The sequence below is a fragment of the Glandiceps talaboti genome, chromosome 2, assembly GCF_964340395.1.
Source record: "Glandiceps talaboti chromosome 2, keGlaTala1.1, whole genome shotgun sequence".
NCBI classification, from domain to species: Eukaryota; Metazoa; Hemichordata; class Enteropneusta; family Spengelidae; genus Glandiceps; species Glandiceps talaboti.
In genome coordinates, this window is record NC_135550.1 from 2,886,078 (window position 1) to 2,913,019 (window position 26,942).

A 26,942-nucleotide genomic window follows, 5' to 3' on the forward strand; every position below is an offset into this window, starting at 1 on the left:
CACTGAAAACCCCAGACAGGGAAAACACGATCTTGATTATTTTACCGACTGAACAACATTTTAAAGAGACACGGACCAAATTTGAATGTTTTTCTTTATATGTGTTCTTTTTTCGCTATCAAGAATTACAAATGTTATTGTATTTACTGAAACATGTTACTTATCATTATCACGTAATCTACATGTGACATCGTAGTAATAAATGATCTATCACCTAACTGTTTGCAGTACCCAAAAAATTACCGACGCTGACATCGGAAGTACCTGCACATGCATAAACGACACATTGATATTTCATACTTATTTCAGAGTTCAAATCGATAAAGATGAGAGTTGTCGAAGTATGCAAAACAAACAATATATTTTCAAAAATTCCAAATTAGGCAAAGATCCTGGTGACGTATAATATGTAGATCCAATCACCACTGTACAACCCGGTCGTACGAAGTAGAGCACACCAGTGGCTGACATGAGGGCGCTCTTGATAAGGATCACCACTGTACAATCCGGTCGTACGAAGTAGAGCATACCACTGGGGCTGACTTCAGACCACTAACGTTAGCTAAGTGGTCTGAGGGCTGACACGAGGGCGCCATTGACAAGGATCAGATGGAGTATCTTATGGTCAAATAAGTACCCCAGTATCACCACTGCGTAATGTTAAGTTGGTAACCTGGAATATCAATAGTTTGAAAAAAAACAAGTTAAAAAATCCAGAATTTATACAATACTGCAAACCTTTTGATATTATAAGTTTTGCTGAAACTTGGGCTGTGAGTGAGCATCATTTTGAAAGCATTAAAGCTTGAAAAAATACCAAATCATCTGGACAAGATCATCTTCTTGGAGAGTTTTTCAAAGCCACAGACAGACGGGTTTTTTACTTTCACTTTTAAACAAAATGTTCAACAAGATTTTTGACCTGGGGTATGCTGGCTGTGCGAGAGGAATCATCATACCACTTTATAAATAAAAGCGCCAATGGCATTATAGCACAACTGTTGACAGTACACTTTAATTTTCTGTAATGATTATGTGGTCTTGTCACTAAACATATTTGCATACATTCTTTGAAGATTTATTCCCATGCCTTCCCATCCATGGTGTTATATCTACAATATACACCATCATTTAATGTTACTATGGGCATGATCTTGTTGCTAGGCATGTCTGCATACAATTTTGCAATATTCATTCATTTACCTTCCTCCGTCACCGGTCTTATTTTGGCATTATATGCCATTGTTTACCTGTTGCCATGGGCGTGGTCCTGTTGCTAAGAGTATTTACATATTTTTTAAATACTATTTATTCAATTGCCTAACCATCCCTGTTGTTATAATTGTAAAAAAACTATCATTTGACTTTTGCTAAGGGCATGGTCATGCCATTCACACACACGTGTTACATTATGTGAAGTACCCCATAGAATTTTAATTGTTTAATGAGATCAATAAATTAATAATTTCTGTGCACTCATATGGCCTAAATATTCCTACAGACATTTCACAAAAAAATCATGTTTTTTTAGCCCTAATTTGCATATCGCTAATGGGATTATCATGTAATTAATATCACTTGATTTGCTCATCCCCAGAAACATCCCTGCGAAATTTCAGCCAAATTAACATTTGGAATTATAGACTTTTGACCAAAAAACACATTTTTAGCCATGATTTGCATATCACATCTGTGATAAACAAGATGTTTCCAATTACCGCCCTATTTCTCTACTCCCCACTCTCTCAAAAGTCCTTGAACGTTTAGTCTGCAATCAACTTATTAGTTACTTAGATTCAAATAATATCCTCCATCCAACTTTTTCTGGTTTCCGTCCAAAACATTCGACAGCTACATTATTACAGCGTATGTGTGATGATATACTTGATAACATGTTCAATAGGAAAATTTCATCTCTTCTTATGCTAGACCTTTCAAAGGCGTTTGATTCAGTCAATCACACTATCCTTCTCAGTAAACTTCAACGTTACAACTTTCATCCATCTGCAGTTCAGTGGTTCAGAAGTTACCTATCAGGTAGAACTCAAAGTGTAAAAGTTGGCAACATATCTTCAAATTGTATTCAGGTCAAAACTGGAGTACCTCAAGGCAGTGTCTGTGGACCTTTATTATTTGCACTATATATTAATGACCTTCCTACTTGGCTTCACTCAAACACTCCAATTTATGGTTTTGCAGATGACATCAATATTCTGAAAAACAGTACCATTGCCGATATTGATGTACTTCACAATGACTTAAAATACGAAATTAATCGTTTAACTACATGGTTCCATGCAAATACTTTGAAACCAAATATCTCTAAATATCAGTATATGTTCTTCGGTACACGTTAACAACTAAAGAAAATACCAAATCACATTAATTCTCTGTCCTTTCAAGATATTACTATCAAAGGTACTAAGTCTGCTACCTGCTTAGGCTTGAAACTGGACCCTGAACTCAGTTGGTCAAACCATGTGTCTTATCTCCGTAGGGCATGTGGTTTCCGTCTAACAAGACTGGCACGTGTTAGGCGTTGTATACCAGAAAAAGTCAGAAAGAATGTAATAGCTGCTACTGTCTTCTCCCTTTTAGACTACTGTGACACAGTCTTTTCTAATTGTAATCTCACTTTGAAAAGTAGTCTTCAAGGTATCATAAATTTTGCTGTACGAATTCAATGTGGCCTTAAAAAATCAGACCATGTAACACTTGCCAGAAATTCTCTAAATTGGCCAACTATTCAGGAAAGACACGATCAACACTTCAAAAATATTGTCAGTAAATGTATAAGCAAAAAAGTACCACTCTATTTATCTGATCTTGTCACCAAAAACTCAACAATACACCAATACAATACTCGGACCAAATACCACATTCCAAAGGCACACAGTCGTTCTTTCAAATACCGCTCATGTATTTCCGCAAATACGACTACTTAGTAAACACTTAGTTTTTAATGTCTTAAACCGTTTTTAACTTCATAATTCTAGCATCTCTCGTGTTTTACTTTTTATAACCTTTATTTTATCTTTGTACTCTGCCCTGTAAATTTTGTTACTCTCCCATATTTTTAAATTATGTATCTTTGTATTTTAACGTATGTTTTGTATTTTTATATTCAATGCATGAAAATCCATTTATGGATGCATTGACCTAGAGTAATAAATCAAATCAAATCAAATCAAATCAAATCAAATCAAATCACTGATGGGATCATTGTGTTATGAACAATTCTTAAACAAAACACCCCAAGAACATTCCTACCAAATTTCAGGCCAATCTGCACAGTAGTTTGGGAGTTTAAGTTTTTTGACCAAAAATCACAATCAAAATCACTATTACTTTATCCAATCACACCAAATATCATGGCAATCGGTCCAGTGGTTTTTGACACACACACACACACACACACACACTTAGCTATGCCTATAGCACTACTGAACTAGATGCTACATGTAGGTATGTTACAACTAGTGTGTTGGCCAGAGCTGTTAAAAGGGATATTGTACACATAGCTGGTACAGGCCCCTTTGCTCCACAGAGCTGGTACAGCTATGCGCACAACCCTGTCCTAGGTATGTTCATGTGCAAGGTTCCGCGTATAAAACGATATGTTAAAAATATACTGGGGGCGTGTTGGGGGTGTTATTTTGGAAAATGTTGTCTTTACTGTGGGGGGGGGGGGCACTTTGGCTTTGGTCATCGGCGCTGGGGGGAGGGGGGAGGGAAGGCAGTTTGAGAAAATCCATGTTCAACTCCAACCCCTCCATCAGTTAAGAGGACTGGTACTCACGACATCCTAACATTCTTGTAGTTGTTGTTACTTTGTTTTCCTTTGAAACGTTTGACCTTGAAAATTGTAATTGTTTTATAAGTCACATACCGAAAGGCCAGTGGCCTAGCTTGTACACCGTGACAACAATAAACTTAGTAGTAGAAGTAATAGTAGTAGTAGTAGTAGTAAGTATCTAAACTAAAGTGAACACAATCTTGTTTGTTGAATGTATGAATGGGTCTTTTACATGTATGCTACATCTGTATTCAGCAACAAAACCAATCTGATTAAAATCCAATGTAGATGTCGGCTAATCGTTCACTGCTATTTTACCTTCGTTATTTTGCCTGAATTGACCTTCTTGGTACATGTTTACGTTTGGTGATCCTCTACGATCAGAATAAAAAAACATAAACATGTACCACGAAGGTCAATTCAGGCAAAATAACGAAGGTAAAATAGCAATGAACGATTAACCGACATCTAGCGTACATGGGATTTTAATCAGATCGCAACAAAACATACAACACCAAGAGTGAGCATTTGCATTGCATACATGGTACATTACTTATTCCTGTTTCTACATTAGGGGTTGGGCATTTTTAACTGACTGGGTGATGTTTTTGGTGGTGGGGGGGTCATTTTGAAAAACACCACTTGAAGTGGTTAGAGGTAATTTTGGAAAACACCACTTGAAGTACATTGTAGGGGTCACGTTGAAAAACGACAAGATAAGTGCCATTTGGTGCCGTGAAATGACTCCTGAAGAACAACTGTACCTTGTCAAATTTTCCTACTGTGGGAGAGGGGTAACCCCTCCTGTACCCTTCCCCCACTTGTATATTACACATGCATTATTTCTCACATAAGAAATTCAAACATTTAGATTATGTATAATTATAGTAATGGCTAGTTGTGTATTAGGTTACAGTTAGGTTACCTTTCACTTTCATTCAAGTCAACAATGGCACCGGGTATATATTGCCAAAAGTTTTAACTGGTGATTTTGGCCATTTGTGTTTTAATCATTCTCAAGATAAAAACTTGTTCTAAATTGAAATTATAGAAGCATTATGGTATTGGCTACATCTTAATGCATTAATACAGGGAACCTTGTACATCCTAGCACTAGGATGTGTTCACAACCTAGTGGGGGGGGGGGGGGCAGTTTTGAGAAAATCCATGTTCAACTCCAACCCCCCCCCCCCCCCCCCCCCCCCTCAATTAAAAATGCCAGGCTTTTATAGATAAGTACATTTGAACGTAAATGTTATTCTAGTAAATGGGCTGAAATTTGAGAAAAAGCGACGTGTAAAATACATTGAAAACTAATAACACTTATCTTCGCATGCATATGAAAACATATCATTGAAAATATTCACAACATACACGTGCACAGTTTTTATTGTAAACATACACATGGTATATGATACATGTATGTATTCCATATTAAGTGTACATATCAATAAAAAATATAGTCAGTGTGTATTTTGACATATTAAAAATATAGTCAGTGTGTATTTTGACATATTAAAAATATAGTCAGTGTGTATTTTGACATATTAAAAATATAGTCAGTGTGTATTTTGACATATTAAAAATATAGTCAGTGTGTATTTTGACATATTAAAAATATAGTCAGTGTGTATTTTGACATATTAAAAATATAGTCAGTGTGTATTTTGACATATTAAAAATATAGTCAGTGTGTATTTTGACATATTAAAAATATAGTCAGTGTGTATTTTGACATATTAAAAATATAGTCAGTGTGTATTTTGACATATTAAACAGAAAATCAGAAGATATACATTATAAAGCATTTAATGCTTTGCAACAATCCTGACTTGATTATAAAGGAAAATATATCAATACATGAGTTTGAAGAAGACGTTGTAAAACCATTGTCTTGTCTTTTTAAGTGCATCATTATTAAAATATTCTATTCTTTGGTTCAGTTATTTGATCGAGAAGTTTGGAGGATCTACAAGCAACATAGGATCATCTGGAATAACAGCACACGATACACCGTTGTAACTAGTGTCTTCAATGATTCGTAGAACAGTATCAGATATTGTAGCCTTCCTACACATGGGAAATAAATAGACACTTTCTTTAGATTTTGAGGTACAAAAATGTTCAGGTTTGCATCATGCATACTGATCATATACATGTACTACATATGTGATCACGAATGTAATACGCCAGTATTTACTGGCATTGGAAGAAAAAACAGCCGAAAGTACCACCACCCTAAGAAGACGGTAGTTGTGCTCTAGAAATCTAAAGCAGTCATGATGGAAGAACGTTAGATGTCATCCCACCGCTGCCACCACATTAAAAGTGTTAAAGGCATTGATTATTTCACACTACTACCACCACAGTATATTTGTGTGAAGGCACTACATTAATCAGTACCTGTGCTTGGATCTAATTGGCTGAGTTGTAGGCCAGAATGTTAACTCCTAAGCACTGAATGGACACACTCCCAACAATGTTCAGACTGAGGTCAACATTTATACAACATTCTCCCTAATATCTTACACAACTATTCCTAGTTTTACTCATGTGAGACCCACTTCTCTCCTCACAACTGATAATTAATTCACTAAATCCCATATGGTTGTCAGCAGCGATTTGATGATATGATCTGAGATTAAGATATCTAACCCTAACCCTCAGCCATAATTGGAGGCAACATTGGGCTGTTCATTACCATGGTAACAAGGATACTACAGTAAAAGTGAAACATGTTTTGAGCACATCATATCTATAGCTAATAACAATGTAAAGTACAATGTCAACAATCAAAATAATATTAATTGTTGAAGGGTTATTAAGTGTGCATCTATTGGCTATATGGCATGGGGTTTGCATACAGTCTGTGTATAGAACCATAAAACAACTCTGGGCTGTTCATTACTATGGTTACAATGATGCTATAGTAAAGGTGAAACATGTTTTGAGCATATCATATCCATAGCTATTAACAAAGAAAGCACGTTGTCAACAGTTAAAATAATTATAGTAATTCTGAGGGGTCACTAAGTCTATGCACCTACCAGCTATATTGTATGCACTTTGCATATACATTGTGTGTATATCTAGCCATAAATTAAGCCAATTTGGGCTGTCCATTACCATGGTTATAAGGATGCTAAATATACCCATTCAACTTTACATGATAATGCCCGATGGATCCTAACTGATTTTGCAGAAGTGGGATGTAGAACCAGTGGCAGCGATAGGATGCCAAAATCACAAAATAATACAAAGTAACCCTCTAATACAACCCTTTTTTGAAAGAAGCATGCTGTTTTGTTGAAGAAATTTCTCAACTCAATTTCTATTACACAGGGTCAAATATGGGAAGGTGACGATCACCCTGAACAAAAGGACACAAAACGATGAAAACAGAGGGAAATAAAGACAGTCATCTCATCGCTTTCCCCGCATCAGATTTTAATCAGATTGCATCATATGTTGCCTCATAATGAACAAAGCCTCCTGTACATTTACAGTAGAATGGCGTGGTCAGTACATTTACAGTAGAATGGCATGGTCAGTAGGTTTACAGTAGAATAGCATGGTCAGTACGTTTACAGTAGAATGGCATGGTCAGTACGTTTACAGTAGAATGGCATGGTCAGTACGTTTACAGTAGAATAGTATGGTCAGTAGGTTTACAGTAGAATGGCATGGTCAGTAGGTTTACAGTAGAATGGCATGGTCAGTAGGTTTACAGTAGAATGGCATGGTCAGTAGGTTTACAGTAGAATGGCATGGTCAGTACGTTTACAGTAGAATGGCATGGTCAGTAGGTTTACAGTAGAATGGCAAGGTCAGTAGGTTTACAGTAGAATGGCATGGTCAGTTGGTTTACAGTAGAATGGCATGGTCAGTAGGTTTACAGTAGAATGGCATGGTCAGTACGTTTACAGTAGAATGGCATGGTCAGTAGGTTTACAGTAGAATGGCATGGTCAGTACGTTTACAGTAGAATAGTATGGTCAGTACGTTTACAGTAGAATGGCATGGTCAGTAGGTTTACAGTAGAATGGCATGGTCAGTATGTTTACAGTAGAATGGCATGGTCAGTAGGTTTACAGTAGAATAGTATGGTCAGTAGGTTTACAGTAGAATAGTATGGTCAGTACGTTTACAGTAGAATGGCATGGTCAGTAGGTTTAGTAGAATAGCATGGTCAGTAGGTTTACAGTAGAATAGTATGGTCAGTACGTTTACAGTAGAATGGCATGGTCAGTAGGTTTACAGTAGAATAGTATGGTCAGTACGTTTACAGTAGAATGGCATGGTCAGTAGGTTTACAGTAGAATAGTATGGTCAGTAGGTTTACAGTAGAATGGCATGGTCAGTAGGTTTAGTAGAATAGCATGGTCAGTAGGTTTACAGTAGAATAGTATGGTCAGTACGTTTACAGTAGAATGGCATGGTCAGTAGGTTTACAGTAGAATAGTATGGTCAGTACGTTTACAGTAGAATGGCATGGTCAGTAGGTTTACAGTAGAATGGCATGGTCAGTTGGTTTACAGTAGAATGGCATGGTCAGTACGTTTACAGTAGAATAGTATGGTCAGTAGGTTTACAGTAGAATAGTATGGCCAGTAGGTTTACAGTAGAATAGTATGGTCAGTAGGTTTACAGTAGAATAGTATGGTCAGTAGGTTTACAGTAGAATAGTATGGTCAGTAGGTTTACAGTAGAATGGCATGGTCAGTAGGTTTACAGTAGAATGGCATGGTCAGTACGTTTACAGTAGAATGGCATGGTCAGTAGGTTTACAGTAGAATAGTATGGTCAGTAGGTTTACAGTAGAATAGTATGGTCAGTAGGTTTACAGTAGAATAGTATGGTCAGTAGGTTTACAGTAGAATAGTATGGTCAGTAGGTTTACAGTAGAATAGTATGGTCAGTAGGTTTACAGTAGAATGGCATGGTCAGTTGGTTATTAGTAGAATGGCATGGTCAGTACGTTTACAGTAGAATAGTATGGTCAGTAGGTTTACAGTAGAATAGTATGGTCAGTAGGTTTACAGTAGAATAGTATGGTCAGTAGGTTTACAGTAGAATAGTATGGTCAGTAGGTTTACAGTAGAATGGCATGGTCAGTACGTTTACAGTAGAATGGCATGGTCAGTAGGTTTACAGTAGAATGGCATGGTCAGTAGGTTTACAGTAGAATAGTATGGTCAGTAGGTTTACAGTAGAATAGTATGGTCAGTACGTTTACAGTAGAATAGTATGGTCAGTACGTTTACAGTAGAATGGCATGGTCAGTAGGTTTACAGTAGAATAGTATGGTCAGTACGTTTACAGTAGAATGGTATGGTCAGTAGGTTTACAGTAGAATGGCATGGTCAGTAGGTTTACAGTAGAATGGCATGGTCAGTACGTTTACAGTAGAATGGCATGGTCAGTACGTTTACAGTAGAATGGCATGGTCAGTACGTTTACAGTAGAATGGCATGGTCAGTAGGTTTACAGTAGAATGGCATGGTCAGTAGGTTTACAGTAGAATGGCATGGTCAGTACGTTTACAGTAGAATGGTATGGTCAGTAGGTTTACAGTAGAATGGCATGGCCAGTAGGTTTACAGTAGAATGGCATGGTCAGTAGGTTTACAGTAGAATGGCATGGTCAGTACGTTTACAGTAGAATGGCATGGTCAGTCCTTTTACAGTAGAATGGCATGGTCAGTAGGTTTACAGTAGAATGTCATGGTCAGTACGTTTACAGTAGAATGGCATGGTCAGTAGGTTTAGTAGAATAGCATGGTCAGTAGGTTTACAGTAGAATGGCATGGTCAGTAGGTTTACAGTAGAATGGCATGGTCAGTACGTTTACAGTAGAATGGCATGGTCAGTAGGTTTACAGTAGAATAGTATGGTCAGTAGGTTTACAGTAGAATGGCATGGTCAGTACGTTTACAGTAGAATGGCATGGTCAGTAGGTTTACAGTAGAATGGCATGGTCAGTAGGTTTACAGTAGAATGGCATGGTCAGTACGTTTACAGTAGAATGGCATGGTCAGTACTTTTACAGTAGAATGGCATGGTCAGTAGGTTTACAGTAGAATGTCATGGTCAGTACGTTTACAGTAGAATGGCATGGTCAGTAGGTTTACAGTAGAATGGCATGGTCAGTACGTTTACAGTAGAATGGCATGGTCAGTAGGTTTACAGTAGAATGGCATGGTCAGTACGTTTACAGTAGAATGGCATGGTCAGTACGTTTACAGTAGAATAGCATGGTCAGTACGTTTACAGTAGAATAGCATGGTCAGTACGTTTACAGTAGAATGGCATGGTCAGTAGGTTTACAGTAGAATGGTATGGTCAGTAGGTTTACAGTAGAATGTCATAGTCAGTACGTTTACAGTAGAATAGTATGGTCAGTAGGTTTACAGTAGAATGGCATGGTCAGTACGTTTACAGTAGAATGGCATGGACAGTACGTTTACAGTAGAATGGCATGGTCAGTAGGTTTACAGTAGAATGGCATGGTCAGTAGGTTTACAGTAGAATGTCATGGTCAGTACGTTTACAGTAGAATAGTATGGTCAGTAGGTTTACAGTAGAATAGTATGGTCAGTACGTTTACAGTAGAATGGCATGGTCAGTACGTTTACAGTAGAATGGCATGGTCAGTAGGTTTACAGTAGAATGGCATGGTCAGTAGGTTTACAGTAGAATGGCATGGTCAGTACGTTTACAGTAGAATGGCATGGTCAGTACGTTTACAGTAGAATGGCATGGTCAGTTGGTTTACAGTAGAATGGCATGGTTAGTACGTTTACAGTAGAATAGTATGGTCAGTAGGTTTACAGTAGAATGGCATGGTCAGTAGGTTTACAGTAGAATGGCATGGTCAGTTGGTTTACAGTAGAATGGCATGGTCAGTACGTTTACAGTAGAATGGCATGGTCAGTAGGTTTACAGTAGAATAGTATGGTCAGTAGGTTTACAGTAGAATAGTATGGTCAGTAGGTTTACAGTAGAAAAGTATGGTCAGTACGTTTACAGTAGAATGGCATGGTCAGTACGTTTACAGTAGAATAGTATGGTCAGTAGGTTTACAGTAGAATAGTATGGTCAGTAGGTTTACAGTAGAATAGTATGGTCAGTTGGTTTACAGTAGAATAGTATGGTCAGTACGTTTACAGTAGAATGGCATGGTCAGTAGGTTACAGTAGAATAGTATGGTCAGTACGTTTACAGTAGAATAGCATGGTCAGTAGGTTTACAGTAGAATTGTATTGTCAGTAGGTTTACAGTAGAATGGCATGGTCAGTAGGTTTACAGTAGAATGGCATGGTCAGTAGGTTTAGTAGAATAGCATGGTCAGTAGGTTTACAGTAGAATGGCATGGTCAGTAGGTTTACAGTAGAATGTCATGGTCAGTACGTTTACAGTAGAATGGCATGGTCAGTAGGTTTACAGTAGAATGGCATGGTCAGTAGGTTTACAGTAGAATAGTATGGTCAGTAGGTTTACAGTAGAATGGCATGGTCAGTACGTTTACAGTAGAATGGCATGGTCAGTAGATTTACAGTAGAATGGCATGGTCAGTACGTTTACAGTAGAATAGCATGGTCAGTACGTTTACAGTAGAATGGCATGGTCAGTAGGTTTACAGTAGAATGGCATGGTCAGTAGGTTTACAGTAGAATGGCATGGTCAGTAGGTTTACAGTATAATAGCATGGTCAGTAGGTTTACAGTAGAATGGCATGGTCAGTACGTTTACAGTAGAATGGCATGGTCAGTACGTTTACAGTAGAACGGCATGGTCAGTAGGTTTACAGTAGAATGGCATGGTCAGTACGCTTACAGTAGAATGGCATGGTCAGTAGGTTTACAGTAGAATGGCATGGTCAGTAGGTTTACAAAATGTTGTTAGGTATATAGGCCTAATAAAAAATAGTTGTGTGGTTCCGATTACGCTCAATTTTAGAATAAGTGAGATAGGTAGGTTTTTTATTTTATTTTATTTTTTTTTCATGTGTGAGTGTCTAGTTCAGGTTTTCCATTGTTTTCCAAATGGTCTCTGCGTTACTTTTTCCTCCAGAAGTACAGTCATTACAGATATGAAGAACAGTTTTATATTGTCTTTTTAAGTTGTTGTCAATTTTGGCATCCACTATATCTCATGAGAATTCATAACTTTTTTGTGATTTTATTTTTTTCTCGGGTCGGGTAACTGGAACCAATCAATTATTTTTTTTAGGCCATATGTAAAAGTTGATACTTGCAAACAAAGTATGACTGACAGTAAAAGGTAATACTAACGGCACATTTCTGACTGTCTTGACTCTCTCGGAATACAACTCCTTATATCTTGACCCTGATTCACCAATATCAATTACCATCTGTGTGCGAACCAATCCTGGACAAACTGCATTGACCCGGATGTTATTCTCTGTCATCATCAGCTCCATCTAGAAGTTTGTATAGCAACAAGTATGTCAGCCTAGGTTATGAAATATTCATAACCCTAATATTTGGTGAAATTATGAAAATGGTCGACTTGATGAAGTACACAATTACAAAAAAACCCCACAGGTCTACACAAACAACCCCACTGGAATTTTAGAATGGAATTTGGCATAGGAATAATCCACAATGGTCGAAAGAATGGAATTTGACATACAAATAATCGACAGTGGTCAACACATTGAATAATATTAACTGAAAGAGGTCTTGTAACAATCATCTGGATGTATCTATCAAAGTACAAAGAGCCAAACATATTCTGTATTTGTATTGTTGGTACCACCACCACTTGTACACTATGATTTCTCAACCAAACATACCACCACCAGTTGTACACTATGATTTCTCAACCAAACATACCACCACCACTTGTACACTATGATTTCTCAACCAAACATACCACCACCACTTGTACACTATGATTTCTCAACCAAACATACCAAACCAAAATAGAAACATAGAAACATTACAAAAAGTCTGGCAGTGTTTGGATTCAATGCATTCAATCTCCCAAAGGATATCCATTCCAAAAGCCTTAGAGTAAAACTAAATGACATTTCTTAATTCTGTGTCCCATTAGTTCAGTCCAATATTCTTTTTTAAGTAGGCTAGCTATTAAATAGTTGATTTGACATACACACCTGTATAAGAATGATGTATGTATGTATGTATGTATGTATGTATGTATGTATGTATGTATGTATGTATGTATGTATGTATGTATGTATGTATGTATGTATTTATGTATGTATGTATGTATGTATGTATGTATGTGTGTATGTGTGTGTACATGTATGTGTGTATGTATGTGTGTGTATGTGTGTGCATGCATGTGTATGTGTGTATGTTGTGTGTGTGTGTGTGTGTGTGCGTGTGTGTGTGTGTGTGCATGTTAGCGTGCATGTGTGTAGTAGTACATGTACTTAGCTTTCCCTTACAGCTGTACTCCTTGAAAATCCCACAATGCCATGTTTTGTAGCAGCATAGACAGGTACAAGAGGATTTGGTAGCAGACCTAAAATATCAATTTGATAAATATCAATTTATAAATAGCTGGAGAAAATCTAGGAATAGATAAGGATGTATTTTTATGTGAAGTTAATGACCATACATGAATGAATGAATGAATGAATGAATGAATGAATGAATGAATGAATGAATGCATACCACAAACTACCTTCTTTTAAGACATGGACCGGTTTTATGTATAACAGCTAGTCACAGCTCCTAAAATATACCGAAAGGGATGCCTGTGCATACAAACAAACACTCCTGAATACACAATATGATATTCACCCTGTGGATACACCCAAAGAACAATCGCTACAAGGCTGAGGAGAGGGTGAAAATCCATAACTTAAAATGCTCTTTGTAATTTTATCTGAGTCTTTCATATTAGAGTTCTTCTTGGTTGATACATAGAGATTCTTCTCCTCCGCTGACTATTATATGGTTAAGACAATGATCTACAAGAAGGACACAATAACTAGTTTCGGGGGAAAACATACAATAAACAATCATACCGTTTGTCGATGCGATATTGATGACAACGCCACCCTTTCCACCATTTTTTGTCCCCATGTGTTCCAGTCCTAAATAAGTTCCCCTGATAACAGCTTTCTGCATAAAAAGCAACGACACAAACAGATTACATAAACAACATTTTATTTCTTTAATATGCGAATAAAACTGCACAGCAAGGCATGTGATATTTGACAGAGAACCGTGAAGGTTATCGTATTCTGCGATGAATATGGTTTTCTATATTTTAGACACTCCAGTAGTCATATTTTCATGGTCGTCTTAAAATCGAGTGCAAATACAATGGTGTGAAAAGATTGAATCACATATTAGTTTGATCTTTATTCTCCTTTCCACGCCTCTACATTCCATTGTTGAGACCCTGACATTTTTTAATGTTCAAGCAATTCATTTAGCTGTCCAGTGTCTTTACTGACAGAATTTCAACAAAATATTTACCAAATTAATATCAATGCTTCGCTCCCAATATATTTCATCAACTATAGCTGCATTATTACATACAATATCAAGGCTACCAAAGTGTGATTTCACCTTCTGAAAGGCACCTGTACAAGTAGTTGCACAAAACAAATGAATACAAGTCATTGAGAATGACATAGTCCCCGCTATAATTGGGTTTTAAGGAATTATCACTACTCTGATCACGCAACAACATTTGTGAACCTAAAACAAACAGACTTAGATATGTTGTGTGTGCTTGTTGGACATGGAATATGCCTCCAACAATAAAGGATTGGTTGGGTATGGGGGATCATATCACGATGAAAATGGAGTCTGAGTTATGGCTTTGGACATGGAAAATTCACAAACAAAATGGCTGCCAGGCAGCCATATTGGATTGTATCACGACGAAAATGGATATGCACATGTATGTCATAGAACACTGTCCTAATACCAACTTTAAATGAGATCTGTTCAAGCATGTCTGAGTTATGGCTTTGGACATGAAAATTCGCAAACAAAATGGCTGCCAAGCAGCCATATTGGATCGTATCACGACGAAAATGGATATACACATGTATGTCATAGAACACTGTCCTAATACCAACTTTGAATGAGATCTGTTCAAGCATGTCTGAGTTATGGCTTTGGACATGAAAATTCACAAACAAAATGGCTGCTAGGCGGCCATATTGGATCGTATCATGACAACAATGAATATGCACATGTAGGTCATAGAACACTGTCCTAATACCAACTTTGAATGAGATCTGTTAAAGCATGTCTGAGTTATGGCGCTAGACAGGGAATATTCGCAAACAAAATGGTTGCTAGGCGGCCATATTGGATCGTATCATAAAAAAAATTGACGTGCATATGTATGCCATAGTATGTTGCCCCTGTACCAAGTTTGAAAAATCGGTCCAGGCATCTCCAAGAAACAGCTGCGGACGGACGGACGGACGGACAGACGGAACCCAATCCATAAGTCCCCGTTCCGGACTTCGTCCGCGGAGACTAAAAACATACAGCACAGTGTTATCAACATCCTGTAAGTCTAAACATACAGCACAGTGTTATCAACATCCTGTAAGTCTAAACATACAGCACAGTGTTATCAACATCATGTAAGTCTAAACATACAGCACAGTGTTATCAACATCCTGTAAGTCTAAACATACAGCACAGTGTTATCAACATCCCTGTAAGTCTAAACAACAGCACAGTGTTATCAACATCCTGTAAGTCTAAACATACAGCACAGTGTTATCATCATCCCTGTAAGTCTAAACATACAGCACAGTGTTATCAACATCCTGTAAGTCTAAACATACAGCACAGTGTTATCAAAATCATGTAAGTCTAAACAACGGCACAGTGTTATCAACATCCTGTAAGTCTAAACATACAGCACAGTGTTATCAACATCCCTGTAAGTCTAAACAACAGCACAGTGTTATCATCATCCCTGTAAGTCTAAACATACAGCACAGTGTTATCAACATCCTGTAAGTCTAAACAAGTTGTCGAGAGGTTAATTCAGGTTTGCACAGTGATGTGAAAGGGAAATCTTGATCGATCGAAGATAATCGAACCATCATTGTACAATATGTTTATCCCAAATAACAACATATAACATAACATATAACAACAATATGATTGTCTGTACTGTGGTGATTCTACTTGTTAGTTGCAAATGTAGTCATTAAGTCCGGTGTTCAATCGCACAACAAATTGTCGTCATTACAATAGACAACGTAGTGAGGCCTAAAAATTTGTGTGGTTCCGACTACGCTCAATTTTTTTATGTGAGTGTTTAGTTTAGTTAGTAATTTTTTCTGTTGTTTTCCATGGTCTATGTGTTATTGGTTCCATTGTTTTCCATATGGTCTATGTGTTATTGGTTCCATTGTTTTCCATATGGTCTATGTGTTATTGGTTCCATTGTTTTCCATATGGTTTATGTGTTACTGGTATGTTCCATATGGTCTCTTCCATATGGTCTCTGTGTTACTGGTGTTTTCCATATGGTCTATGTGTTACTGGTGTTTTCCATATGGTCTATGTGTTACTGGTGTTTTCCATATGGTCTATGTGTTATTGGTGTGTTCCATATGGTCTATGTGTTATTGGTGTGTTCCATATGGTCTCTGTATTATTGGTGTTTTCCATATGGTCTATGTGTTACTGGTGTTTTCCATATGGACTCTGTGTTATTGGTGTTTTCCATATGGTCTATGTGTTATTGGTGTTTTCCATATGGACTCTGTGTTTTTGGTGTTTTCCATATGGACTCTGTGTTTTTGGTGTGTTCCATATGGTCTATGTGTTATTGGTGTTTTCCATATGGACTCTGTGTTATTGGTGTGTTCCATATGGTCTATGTGTTTTTGGGGTGTTCCATATGGTCTATGTGTTACTGGTGTGTTCCATATGGACTCTGTGTTATTGGTGTGTTCCATATGGACTCTGTGTTATTGGTGTGTTCCATATGGTCTATGTGTTACTGGTGTGTTCCATATGGTCTATGTGTTACTGGTGTTTTCCATATGGTCTCTGTATTATTGGTGTTTTCCATATGGTCTATGTGTTATTGGTGTGTTCCATATGGACTCTGTGTTATTGGTGTGTTCCATATGGTCTCTGTGTTTTTGGTGTGTTCCATATGGTATATGTGTTACTGGTGTGTTCCATATGGACTCTGTGTTATTGGTGTGTTCCATATGGTCTATGTGTTTTTGGTGTTTTCCATATGGTCTATGTGTTATTGGTGTTTTCCATATGGACTCTGTGTTATTGGTGTTTTCCATATGGTCTATGTATTATTGGTGTTTTCCATATGGACTCTGTGTTATTGGTGTTTTCCATATGGTCTATGTGTTACTGGTGTTTTCCATATGGTCTATGTGTTATTGGTGTTTTCCATATGGTCTATGTGTTACTGGTGTTTTCCATATGGTCTATGTGTTATTGGTGTGTTCCATATGGTCTATGTGTTATTGGTGTTTTCCATATGGTCTATGTATTATTGGTGTTTTCCATATGGTCTATGTGTTACTGGTGTTTTCCATATGGTCTATGTGTTTTTGGTGTGTTCCATATGGTCTATGTGTTATTGGTGTTTTCCATATGGTCTCTGTATTATTGGTGTGTTCCATATGGTCTATGTGTTACTGGTGTTTTCCATATGGTCTCTGTATTATTGGTGTGTTCCATATGGACTCTGTGTTATTGGTGTCTTCCATATGGACTCTGTGTTATTGGTGTGTTCCATATGGTCTATGTGTTATTGGTGTTTTCCATATGGTCTATGTGTTACTGGTGTGTTCCATATGGTCTATGTGTTTTTGGTGTTTTCCATATGGTCTATGTGTTTTTGGTGTTTTCCATATGGTCTCTGTGTTATTGGTATGTTCCATATGGACTCTGTGTTTTTGGTGTGTTCCATATGGACTCTGTATTATTGGTGTTTTCCATATGGTCTATGTGTTATTGGTGTTTTCCATATGGTCTATGTGTTATTGGTATTTTCCATATGGTCTATGTGTTATTGGTATTTTCCATATGGTCTATGTGTTATTGGTATGTTCCATATGGTCTCTTCCACACGGTCTCTGTGTTACTGGTGTTTTCCATATTATGGTCTACATGTATGTGTTTTTGGTGTTTTCCATATGGACTCTGTGTTATTGGTGTTTTCCATATGGTCTATGTGTTATTGGTGTTTTCCATATGGTCTATGTATTATTGGCATGTTCCATATGGTCTATGTATTATTGGTGTTTTCCATATGGACTCTGTGTTATTGGTGTTTTCCATATGGTCTATGTATTATTGGTGTTTTCCATATGGTCTATGTATTATTGGTGTTTTCCATATGGACTCTGTGTTATTGGTGTTTTCCATATGGTCTATGTATTATTGGTGTTTTCCATATGGTCTATGTATTATTGGTGTTTTCCATATGGACTCTGTGTTATTGGTGTTTTCCATATGGTCTATGTATTATTGGTGTTTTCCATATGGTCTATGTATTATTGGTGTTTTCCATATGGTCTATGTGTTATTAGTTCCGTTGTTTTCCATATGGTCTATGTGTTATTAGTTCCGTTGTTTTCCATATGGTCTATGTGTTATTAGTTCCGTTGTTTTCCATATGGTCTATGTGTTATTAGTTCCGTTGTTTTCCATATGGTCTATGTGTTATTAGTTCCCTTGTTTTCCATATGGTCTATGTGTTATTAGTTCCGTTGTTTTCCATATGGTCTATGTGTTATTAGTTCCGTTGTTTTCCATATGGTCTATGTGTTATTAGTTCCGTTGTTTTCCATATGGTCTATGTGTTATTAGTTCCGTTGTTTTCCATATGGTCTATGTGTTATTAGTTCCGTTGTTTTCCATATGGTCTATGTGTTATTAGTTCCCTTGTTTTCCATATGGTCTATGTGTTATTAGTTCCGTTGTTTTCCATATGGTCTATGTGTTATTAGTTCCCTTGTTTTCCATATGGTCTATGTGTTATTAGTTCCGTTGTTTTCCATATGGTCTATGTGTTATTAGTTCCCTTGTTTTCCATATGGTCTATGTGTTATTAGTTCCGTTGTTTTCCATATGGTCTATGTGTTATTAGTTCCGTTGTTTTCCATATGGTCTGTGTTATTAGTTCCGTTGTTTTCCATATGGTCTATGTATTATTAGTTCCGTTGTTTTCCATATGGTCTATGTGTTATTAGTTCCCTTGTTTTCCATATGGTCTATGTGTTATTAGTTCTGTTGTTTTCCATATGGTCTATGTGTTATTAGTTCCGTTGTTTTCCATATGGTCTATGTGTTATTGGTTTCTTCTCATCCATTAACTACAATATCAAGGCAACCAAAGTGTGATTTCACAGTTATTATTGTCTTTTCAAGTCGTCACTTTCCATACCGACTGTTTCTCGTAAGACTTCACAATTTTTGCAATTTATTATTTTTTTCTCGAATGCGTAAAATAACGTTTATGGTCAGCCGCGAAAAACGAGGTGGGATCGGGTCACCGTAGACTGCAAGATACGTCAGGTTGTTGTTCAGCCCTATCAGGCTTCTGAGCCATGACGAGTGCTGGCTGAGCATGGGTCTCTATCTTACAGACTAGGGTAACTGGAACCAAACAATTTTTTTAGGCCTAAGAATAACTTAATTATTCAACATGATTTAGTTGTCATAGCACACCTTCTATTTCTCCATTTGACGATACATCACATTGTGCATACAGAACTCTCTTTTCACCAAATGTACTTGATAACAATCGAGCTGTTTCTTGTCCTTTGGCAGCCTTGATGTCTAGAAGACCAACACCCTAGGTGACAGAAAATAAAGATGTCACACTTATTCATTAATCATTCATTTGCATATTTGTCAATGATATATATTATGTGTATGTATATATACATATGTGTGTTTGTTTGTGTGTGTTTGTGTGTGTGTGTGTGTGTGTGTGTGTGTGTGTGTGTGTGTTTATTTATTTATCCATCCATCCATCCATCCATCCATTCATTCAGCGTGTAAAGAGGGCAGTCCTTTAATCTCAGACCGCAAAAAGGGTCTGAGTCAAGTTAATAAACAGTTAGGTGAGATGGCTCCTGATCCCTCAAGCGTGTATACACATCCTCTAATTGGCAGTATTGTGCCAGCGGTGCGATTTGCATTGCTACCAGATCTTCCTGTTCCAGAACTTTGATGAACCATGGAGGTATAATATGGGAGATCTCCCCTTATATAGTACCTCTAGGATTGAACATACAGACGCAAATCCGTTCACTGCTAGAATGTGCAGAATGAGACCTGTCAGCCTGTTTTCTTTACCCCACAGAGAAACCTCTGGGTTCGGTTGTGGAATGTCAATGATAGCTGGATCATCAATTTGGCATTGATGTTGGTTTGCCATCCTGTCTTGCTTGGCAAAAAAATAACAGTTGTACATTGGTCTTGTACTTTGTGTCACAATCTAAGATTCTAGTCAGTAGGCTGAATCGTTCTGTCTGCATATATCTCATATCTAGTTCGTCCGTTGTCAGATCTATGCCTGCCCCAATGTGTATATCAAATGCCCTCATACCAGTGTTGTCACTAGGTTCGACAATGACCTTTGGGGTAAACAGTTTTTTTTTGAACCACTATTACTGTAAAAAAAATTTCGAGAGCAACTCGACAGCAATTGTTTTATTTCATGCTTAGTAGGGGTACAGCATTTTGTGTGTGAAATATATGCCTTAAAGTTGACTTTCACCATGTGACGTGACGTTGTGCAACTTTATTTTTTTAAAACAGGAGACACATACATGATGGATGTAGCTTATTTCAAAACTAAGAGGTAACATTCAGCTTTATCATTCCTACATTGTAAAGTAGCTAGTAAAATTGGAAAGTATAGGCAGTAAAATTTAAACAGAAGTGTTAGGGAACTAAGTGGGGGGGGGGGGGGGTACAGGAGGGGGTTTCCTCCTCCCGCCCTGGAGATTTTTGAAACTGAAGAACTTTCTGGTGCTATTTTAACATGTCAAGGTAGTAATAATATGAAGTAAGATTTGAATCAAAATACAAGGGAGCAGTGTGGGTGGGTACCCCTAGAAAGTTTTGAAATTGAAGAACTAAAAGAATGCTTTATGATGTTATTTAACATGTCAAGGTGAAAACAATACTAGTTAAACTTTGAATCAAAATACAAGGGAGCAGTGTGGGGGTGGGTACGGAAGGGGGTTTCCCCCTGAGGGCCCTCCCACCTTAAAATCTCTGGAATTTAAGGACTACAAGAATGCTATCTGGTGTTTTTTTAACATGTCAAGGTGATAACAATACCCTTTCCTGATCACAATTGAAATTGAATTCAGAAAACTAACACTGAGAAAAATCCTCATAAGTATATTGTTACATGCCATACCATTTAAAATTATTTTATCATTTAATTTATGAAATATTACTGGATTCATTCAAGGTACTAAGTCAGGTTTTGGCTTGTTTCAGCATTTGCCAACAGTTAGTATAAACCTTTGACAAGAAACTTTAAAAGTTTAGGTGCTGCCACCATAGGCAGCGGCGCCAGAAACACATGTACCAGGAAATTCTATGAAAATCCTCCAGCCCCCTCCCCGAAATCAAATTGTGTACCCCTTACTGGAAATACAATGTAAATTAATGACTTAAAGTTCCCTGGTTCCAAGCGGTGATCTTGTATCAAAAGATGTGATGAACAGCAGACCTGCCAATACAGAAGTCAAGGCTAGAATGCCAGTTAGGTCAAACTTGGCGGGGCCAGGCCACTAGCAGTTTGGTATTACTTGATTGGCTACCCAATAATCTATTTTGATTGGCCCTGTAAAAACCACCTGATAGGCATTACTTTCCCAACGCTCGTTACACTGAGCTAAGACCTTGCTTGCCTGCTATCATTGTCACTTTTGTTTTATGTAATTTGTAACAAACAACTTGTGCGAGACATAAAAAACATTGTGTCGCCTAATTGAAACTCTACAGTCACTCTGGTTCAGTTGTAATTGAAACTCTAGAGTCACTTTGGTTTGGTAGTAATTGAAACTCTAGAGTCTCTTTGGTTTGGTAGTATCATTGACATAATACATTACTACATGTATATCCATGACGTAATAATGTACACAGCAGACCAATGATTAAAGTCATTCTTGTGTACACTCGAGTACTCCTATCATCACTTGTTTACATTTATGTTGACAGCAGCACCACCAACGATTAATCTTTCAGTCTAAACTTTTAAACCTGTACTAACTGCAACTGGAACATTTTGGGCATCAAATAACCAAAAGATATATATTCACTAAAATTGGTTAATTACTAGTAAAAAGTTATTGTATTTGTTCATTAGTGGTCAATATTATCTGTAGGTATGTTGTGCGAGTTTAAATCTTGAGTGAAAGCTAAGTTTTGAATCTGAATTTTTGATCAGACAACCACAATATATTCACTGAATTGTTACAATAATAGACATTGTGCATGATAATCATTGGTTGAATTTAGAAGTACTGAAACAGGTTTAGTCATGCTGACTTTTGGGTGGATATTATCCTAGTCTGTAAGGTACGCTGCAGCTGTGACAGGACACCCTTACACATTGGAGGGAACAGGTCTGTGTGGAAGGAGGGATACTACACATCTCACACCTGCAGTCTCATAATATCCATAAGTAGTACAGAAACGTTGAAATCATGATCGCCATTGAGGGCGCTCTTTTTATTTTGATTTATCATGTATACACACTTACAAAAGTCAATTTACCCTCAAGTGATGTGATACTGTTCAAGGTTTACGATATTAGGAGTATTCTCACCAGTTGCAGCTAGTGCAGCTTTAACATTATATTGTACTCTATTCAGTTTGTATTGCATTGTATTGTACTGTTTTTATTGTACTGTTACAGTACTGTACTTGTACTGTACCATTTGTTGTAATACACAGGTGTACTATACGATACTGTACTGTACAGTACTCTATTGTATTGTATTGTACTGTTTTTATTGTACTGTTACAGTACTGTACTTGTACTGTACCATTTGTTGTAATACACAGGTGTACTATACGGTACTGTACTGTACTGTACTCTATTGTATTGTATTGTACTGTTTTTATTGTACTGTTACAGTACTGTACTTGTACTGTACCATTTGTTGTAATACACAGGTGTACTATACGGTACTGTACTGTACTGTACTCTATTGTATTGTATTGTACTGTTTTTATTGTACTGTTACAGTACTGTACTTGTACTGTACCATTTGTTGTAATACACAGGTGTACTATACGATACTGTACTGTACTGTACTCTATTGTATTGTATTGTATTTATCATGTTTTCTTTGTTCTGTGCTGTACTGTATCGTATTGTGTTTTTGTTTACAGTTTATAGCTGCAATAATTGTAGGGTTATTTTTAATTTTGATGTTTTTGTATTTGTTTTTGAGCATTACCATTTCTGGGTAGCTGCAATAATTGTAGTGTTTTGCTGTGATATTGAAGGTCTTTTCGTCTGTTTTGGCAACATTTTAAGTTTTGGTGTTTAACCCGCAGGTTAAATACGCATCGTGTTAAACACCAAAACATAACAAGTCATTGAAAATGACATGACTATATCACTACTCTGATCACGCAACAACACTTGTGAACCTAAATCAAACAGACTTAGATATGTTGTGTCTGCTCTTTGGACATGGAACATGCCTACTCATGTTGTGTCTCCTCGTTGGACATGGGACATGCCTACTCTTCAAGATGATGTGATGGAATAAACCATTCAACAATAAAGGATGGGTCGGGTACTGGGGGGGGGGGGGGGGGGGGCTGTTCAAGCATGTTAGAGTTATGGCTTTGGACATGAAAACTGCGCCAACAAAATCACTGCCAGGCAGCCATATCGGATTGTATCAAGATGAAAATGGATATGCACATGTATGTCAAAGAACACTGTCCTAATACCAATTTTGAATGAGATCTGTTCAAGCATGTCTGAGTTACGGCTTTGGACATGGAAAATTGGCAAACAAAATGGCTGCCAGGCAGCCATATTGGATCGTATCACAATGAAAATGGATATGCTCATGTATGTCATAGAACACTGTCCTAATACCAACTTTGAATGAGATCTGTTCAAGCATGCCTGAGTTATGGCTTTGGACATGGAAAATTCACAAACAAAATGGCTGCTAGGCACCCATATTGGATCGTATCACAACAACAATGAATATACACATGTATGTCATAGAACACTATCTTAATACCAACTTTGAATGACATCTGTTCAAGCATGTCTGAGTTATAGCCTTGGACAGGGAAAATTCGCAAACAAAATGGCTGCTAGGTGGCCATATTGGATCGTATCATGAAACAGATTGACGTGCATATGCAGCGTGCGAAATTAACGCCGGTCCTTCGGCCCGAGACCAACAGATTTCCATTCGGACCGACAGTTTTTCAGAATTACAACAACGCATCGATCCTTATGACCGACTGAAATTTGGAGTAAATAATAACAGTTATTCAAAGATATATCCAATTTCACCTACATGAATCTGATCTTGTGTTTATACCTATTTTACTCTCGACATCTCGTTCAAGTCAAGCGACACAGAGCTAGCTCGCTCCGTGTTGTTGTCAATGTTGATATCATGTCTACATACATGCATGTATGACGTAGCATACAGCATTTGCTTTATGAAATTATGTTAGCAAATACATGGTTGGCTGAATTTCTCTAATTATTTTTGTCTTGTCTAATCAGAACGTCTTAGACATTCAGATTCATTTTACGCATTCAGCGCATGCGTCTTTTTCCGCCATGACATCGTAATCATTTAATCATTGTTGTAAAGTTTTCTGTTCGAAGTGTATGAAACTTTTAACGTGCTTGAGACAGTTCCACGTTGTATTTATAAAGTATGTGGCGATATTTAATGAGCTTTCGAAGAAGAAAACGAAACAGACACTGTTTTTTAAAGGCTGGATTAAAGCCGGTAAATGTTAGCGGGTTTCCCGATCAATTTACCGGATTCCCCCATGTGTGCGGCCATGATCAAAACAAACTGACAGAAAACATATAAACTACTCTGAAAATGATGTTTTAACTAATAAAGAAGGCAGGTACACTTCGTAAAATATCTTCAGGACGTTATTTTTTTTGTTGTAAAAACAGTAAAAAAAATGCGTAGTCTGATTGCTTTCAATTTGATGAATATGATGATGTACGTCCTGTCATGTTGTAATCAACGTAAAACCTTAGAAATGTTGCATTTTGTTGCCATTGTTGTATCTGGAAAATTATTGCATCATGCCAAACACGGGTTCATAGTGGATGACACATTACAGTACAGTTACCATATCACGTTCCCACGTCAAAAAAAATCGCACTGCACTGTAAGACATGTTTAGCCATGATAGTTCTCTTCATCATGGTCAGATTTCTTACACAAACAACCAGTGACGATACTCAATACACCACGGTAGGGTATACGGGTAGGGCTTTTAAGGGGGGGGGGGTGGCCCTTCTGTACATATTTGTAAAGACTGAAGGAAGACGAAACCGCATCGTGTCATTGTGTGGATGGAAATTGAAAAGCAAATACACAGTTTTCAAGAGGGATAATTATGCGACAAAACCTTCTGCTATGATGATTTTTTGGGTCTACATTCGCTAAGAGTTGGAAAGCTACATCAGCTGTTGCCACATACGATGAATCTGACTTTGGATTATGTGATTCAGAATTTAATGAATCGTACAGAGAGGAAGGAGAGGACTGTGATATCTATATTATCTACAATCTATGGATATGTATTTTTATGGTGGAATGAATACATTCAGTCTCAGACCACTATAGTATATAGGAACAGATTATGTGAGAATGAATATTCATAGTCTCTGGGTTCATGGTTACAAATGAAAACCTCTACTCACAGAGTCAAAAAGTACTTGCTTGTGAATCCAAAATTTACTTCCAAGTTATTTTTTGACTCTGTGAGTGGAAATTTTATGAAATAATAGTGGATAGTGAACAATTCGTTGTACTCTCTTTTACTTTTATATCTAAAGATATGTTGTATCATATTAAAGTTCAAAATCATTTAATCTGTAAATGGGGGGGGGGTGTAGATACAGGTCGTGAACGTGAACTGCATTGAGTATGGACCAGCAGTTTTCCTTAAGGACCAGCAGCATTTGATGGACGCACGGACAGGCGGAGGCACGGACAGACGGAATCCAATCCATAAGTCCCCGTCCCAGACTTCGTCCGGCGGGGACTAAAAAGTCACCAAAACAGACGAAAAAACCCTCAGAATCGCAGCGACTAAGTTCAATGGGTTGAATGTTTCTGACATATTTTGTGTGTGCTAGCCATAGCCACTAACGTGCACTCCTAGGTTAATGACCATAGTCCTGCTTGCAGACGGTGTACACGTTTGGAGGATAATATATTATTAATAGTGACCCCTGATTTTTCTCGGGCTGTCAATATGAGGCGATTATGTAATTACATGATCACCCGAGACTTATGTTCACAATAAGAAATGAAACATTGCTATCTCACCTTAGCACCTTTCTCGAGCAATCTGGAGGCAATTGCCTTGCCTATACCATCAGCGGCACCTGTGACTAACGCAACTTTGTCCAGGACACCCATGGTACGTCTTCTTCCGATCACCAACTATGTGCAATAGAATATCTGTTATAGAAATAGGGCAGGCCACTTCACTCCGTAAACAACTGAAAAGAGATCACACACACACACGGTTAAACCATAGACCCTTCACCCACTATGGTAAGGAAGGTACGAGCAGTGACCAATATAGACTCTCTCACAGTCCTCGAAGCTTCGCAAAATAGCTAAAACTTGGGTTGTTTTGTATGTATCTACTGCATAATTGTTCTTGTATACTAGTATCCCAGTACACGATCCCAGTATCCCTAGCCCCGCACATGATGCTAGCCCTGTACTGTGCGCCCTCATCGATCACATAGAGCTAATATTTTGTTGATGTGTTAGGCGAAGTAAAATGTTAGCCCTATGTGATCGATGAGGGCGCACAGTACAGGGCGAGGACACAGATCCACAGATAGTTCGTCAGTGGGACCTTGGATGCGGATATACATGTATAGGGACACATCCAGTG

At 37.5% G+C, this 26,942-nt stretch overlaps 1 protein-coding gene across 3 annotated transcripts; it reads right to left on the reverse strand.

The window, feature by feature from the left end:
• Window positions 1-269: 269 nt before the first annotated feature.
• On the reverse strand, window positions 270-26,736 carry LOC144453454 (15-hydroxyprostaglandin dehydrogenase [NAD(+)]-like). 3 transcript variants are annotated; one of them, XM_078144757.1, is made up of 7 exons: window positions 26,360-26,736; window positions 19,488-19,614; window positions 14,274-14,380; window positions 13,817-13,913; window positions 13,232-13,308; window positions 12,090-12,238; window positions 270-673 (listed from the first exon to the last, which is right to left on the reverse strand). In XM_078144757.1, the coding sequence occupies exons 1-7, from the start codon at window positions 26,450-26,452 to the stop codon at window positions 661-663; spliced, it is 663 nt and encodes a 220-aa protein (XP_078000883.1). In that variant the 5' UTR covers window positions 26,453-26,736; the 3' UTR covers window positions 270-660. The 3 variants fall into 3 exon arrangements, with proteins under 3 accessions (XP_078000883.1, XP_078000881.1, XP_078000882.1); XM_078144755.1 differs by lacking the exon at window positions 270-673 and adding an exon at window positions 5,430-5,866; XM_078144756.1 differs by lacking the exon at window positions 270-673 and adding an exon at window positions 5,430-5,862 and having other exon boundaries at window positions 12,086-12,238.
• Window positions 26,737-26,942: the final 206 nt, after the last annotated feature.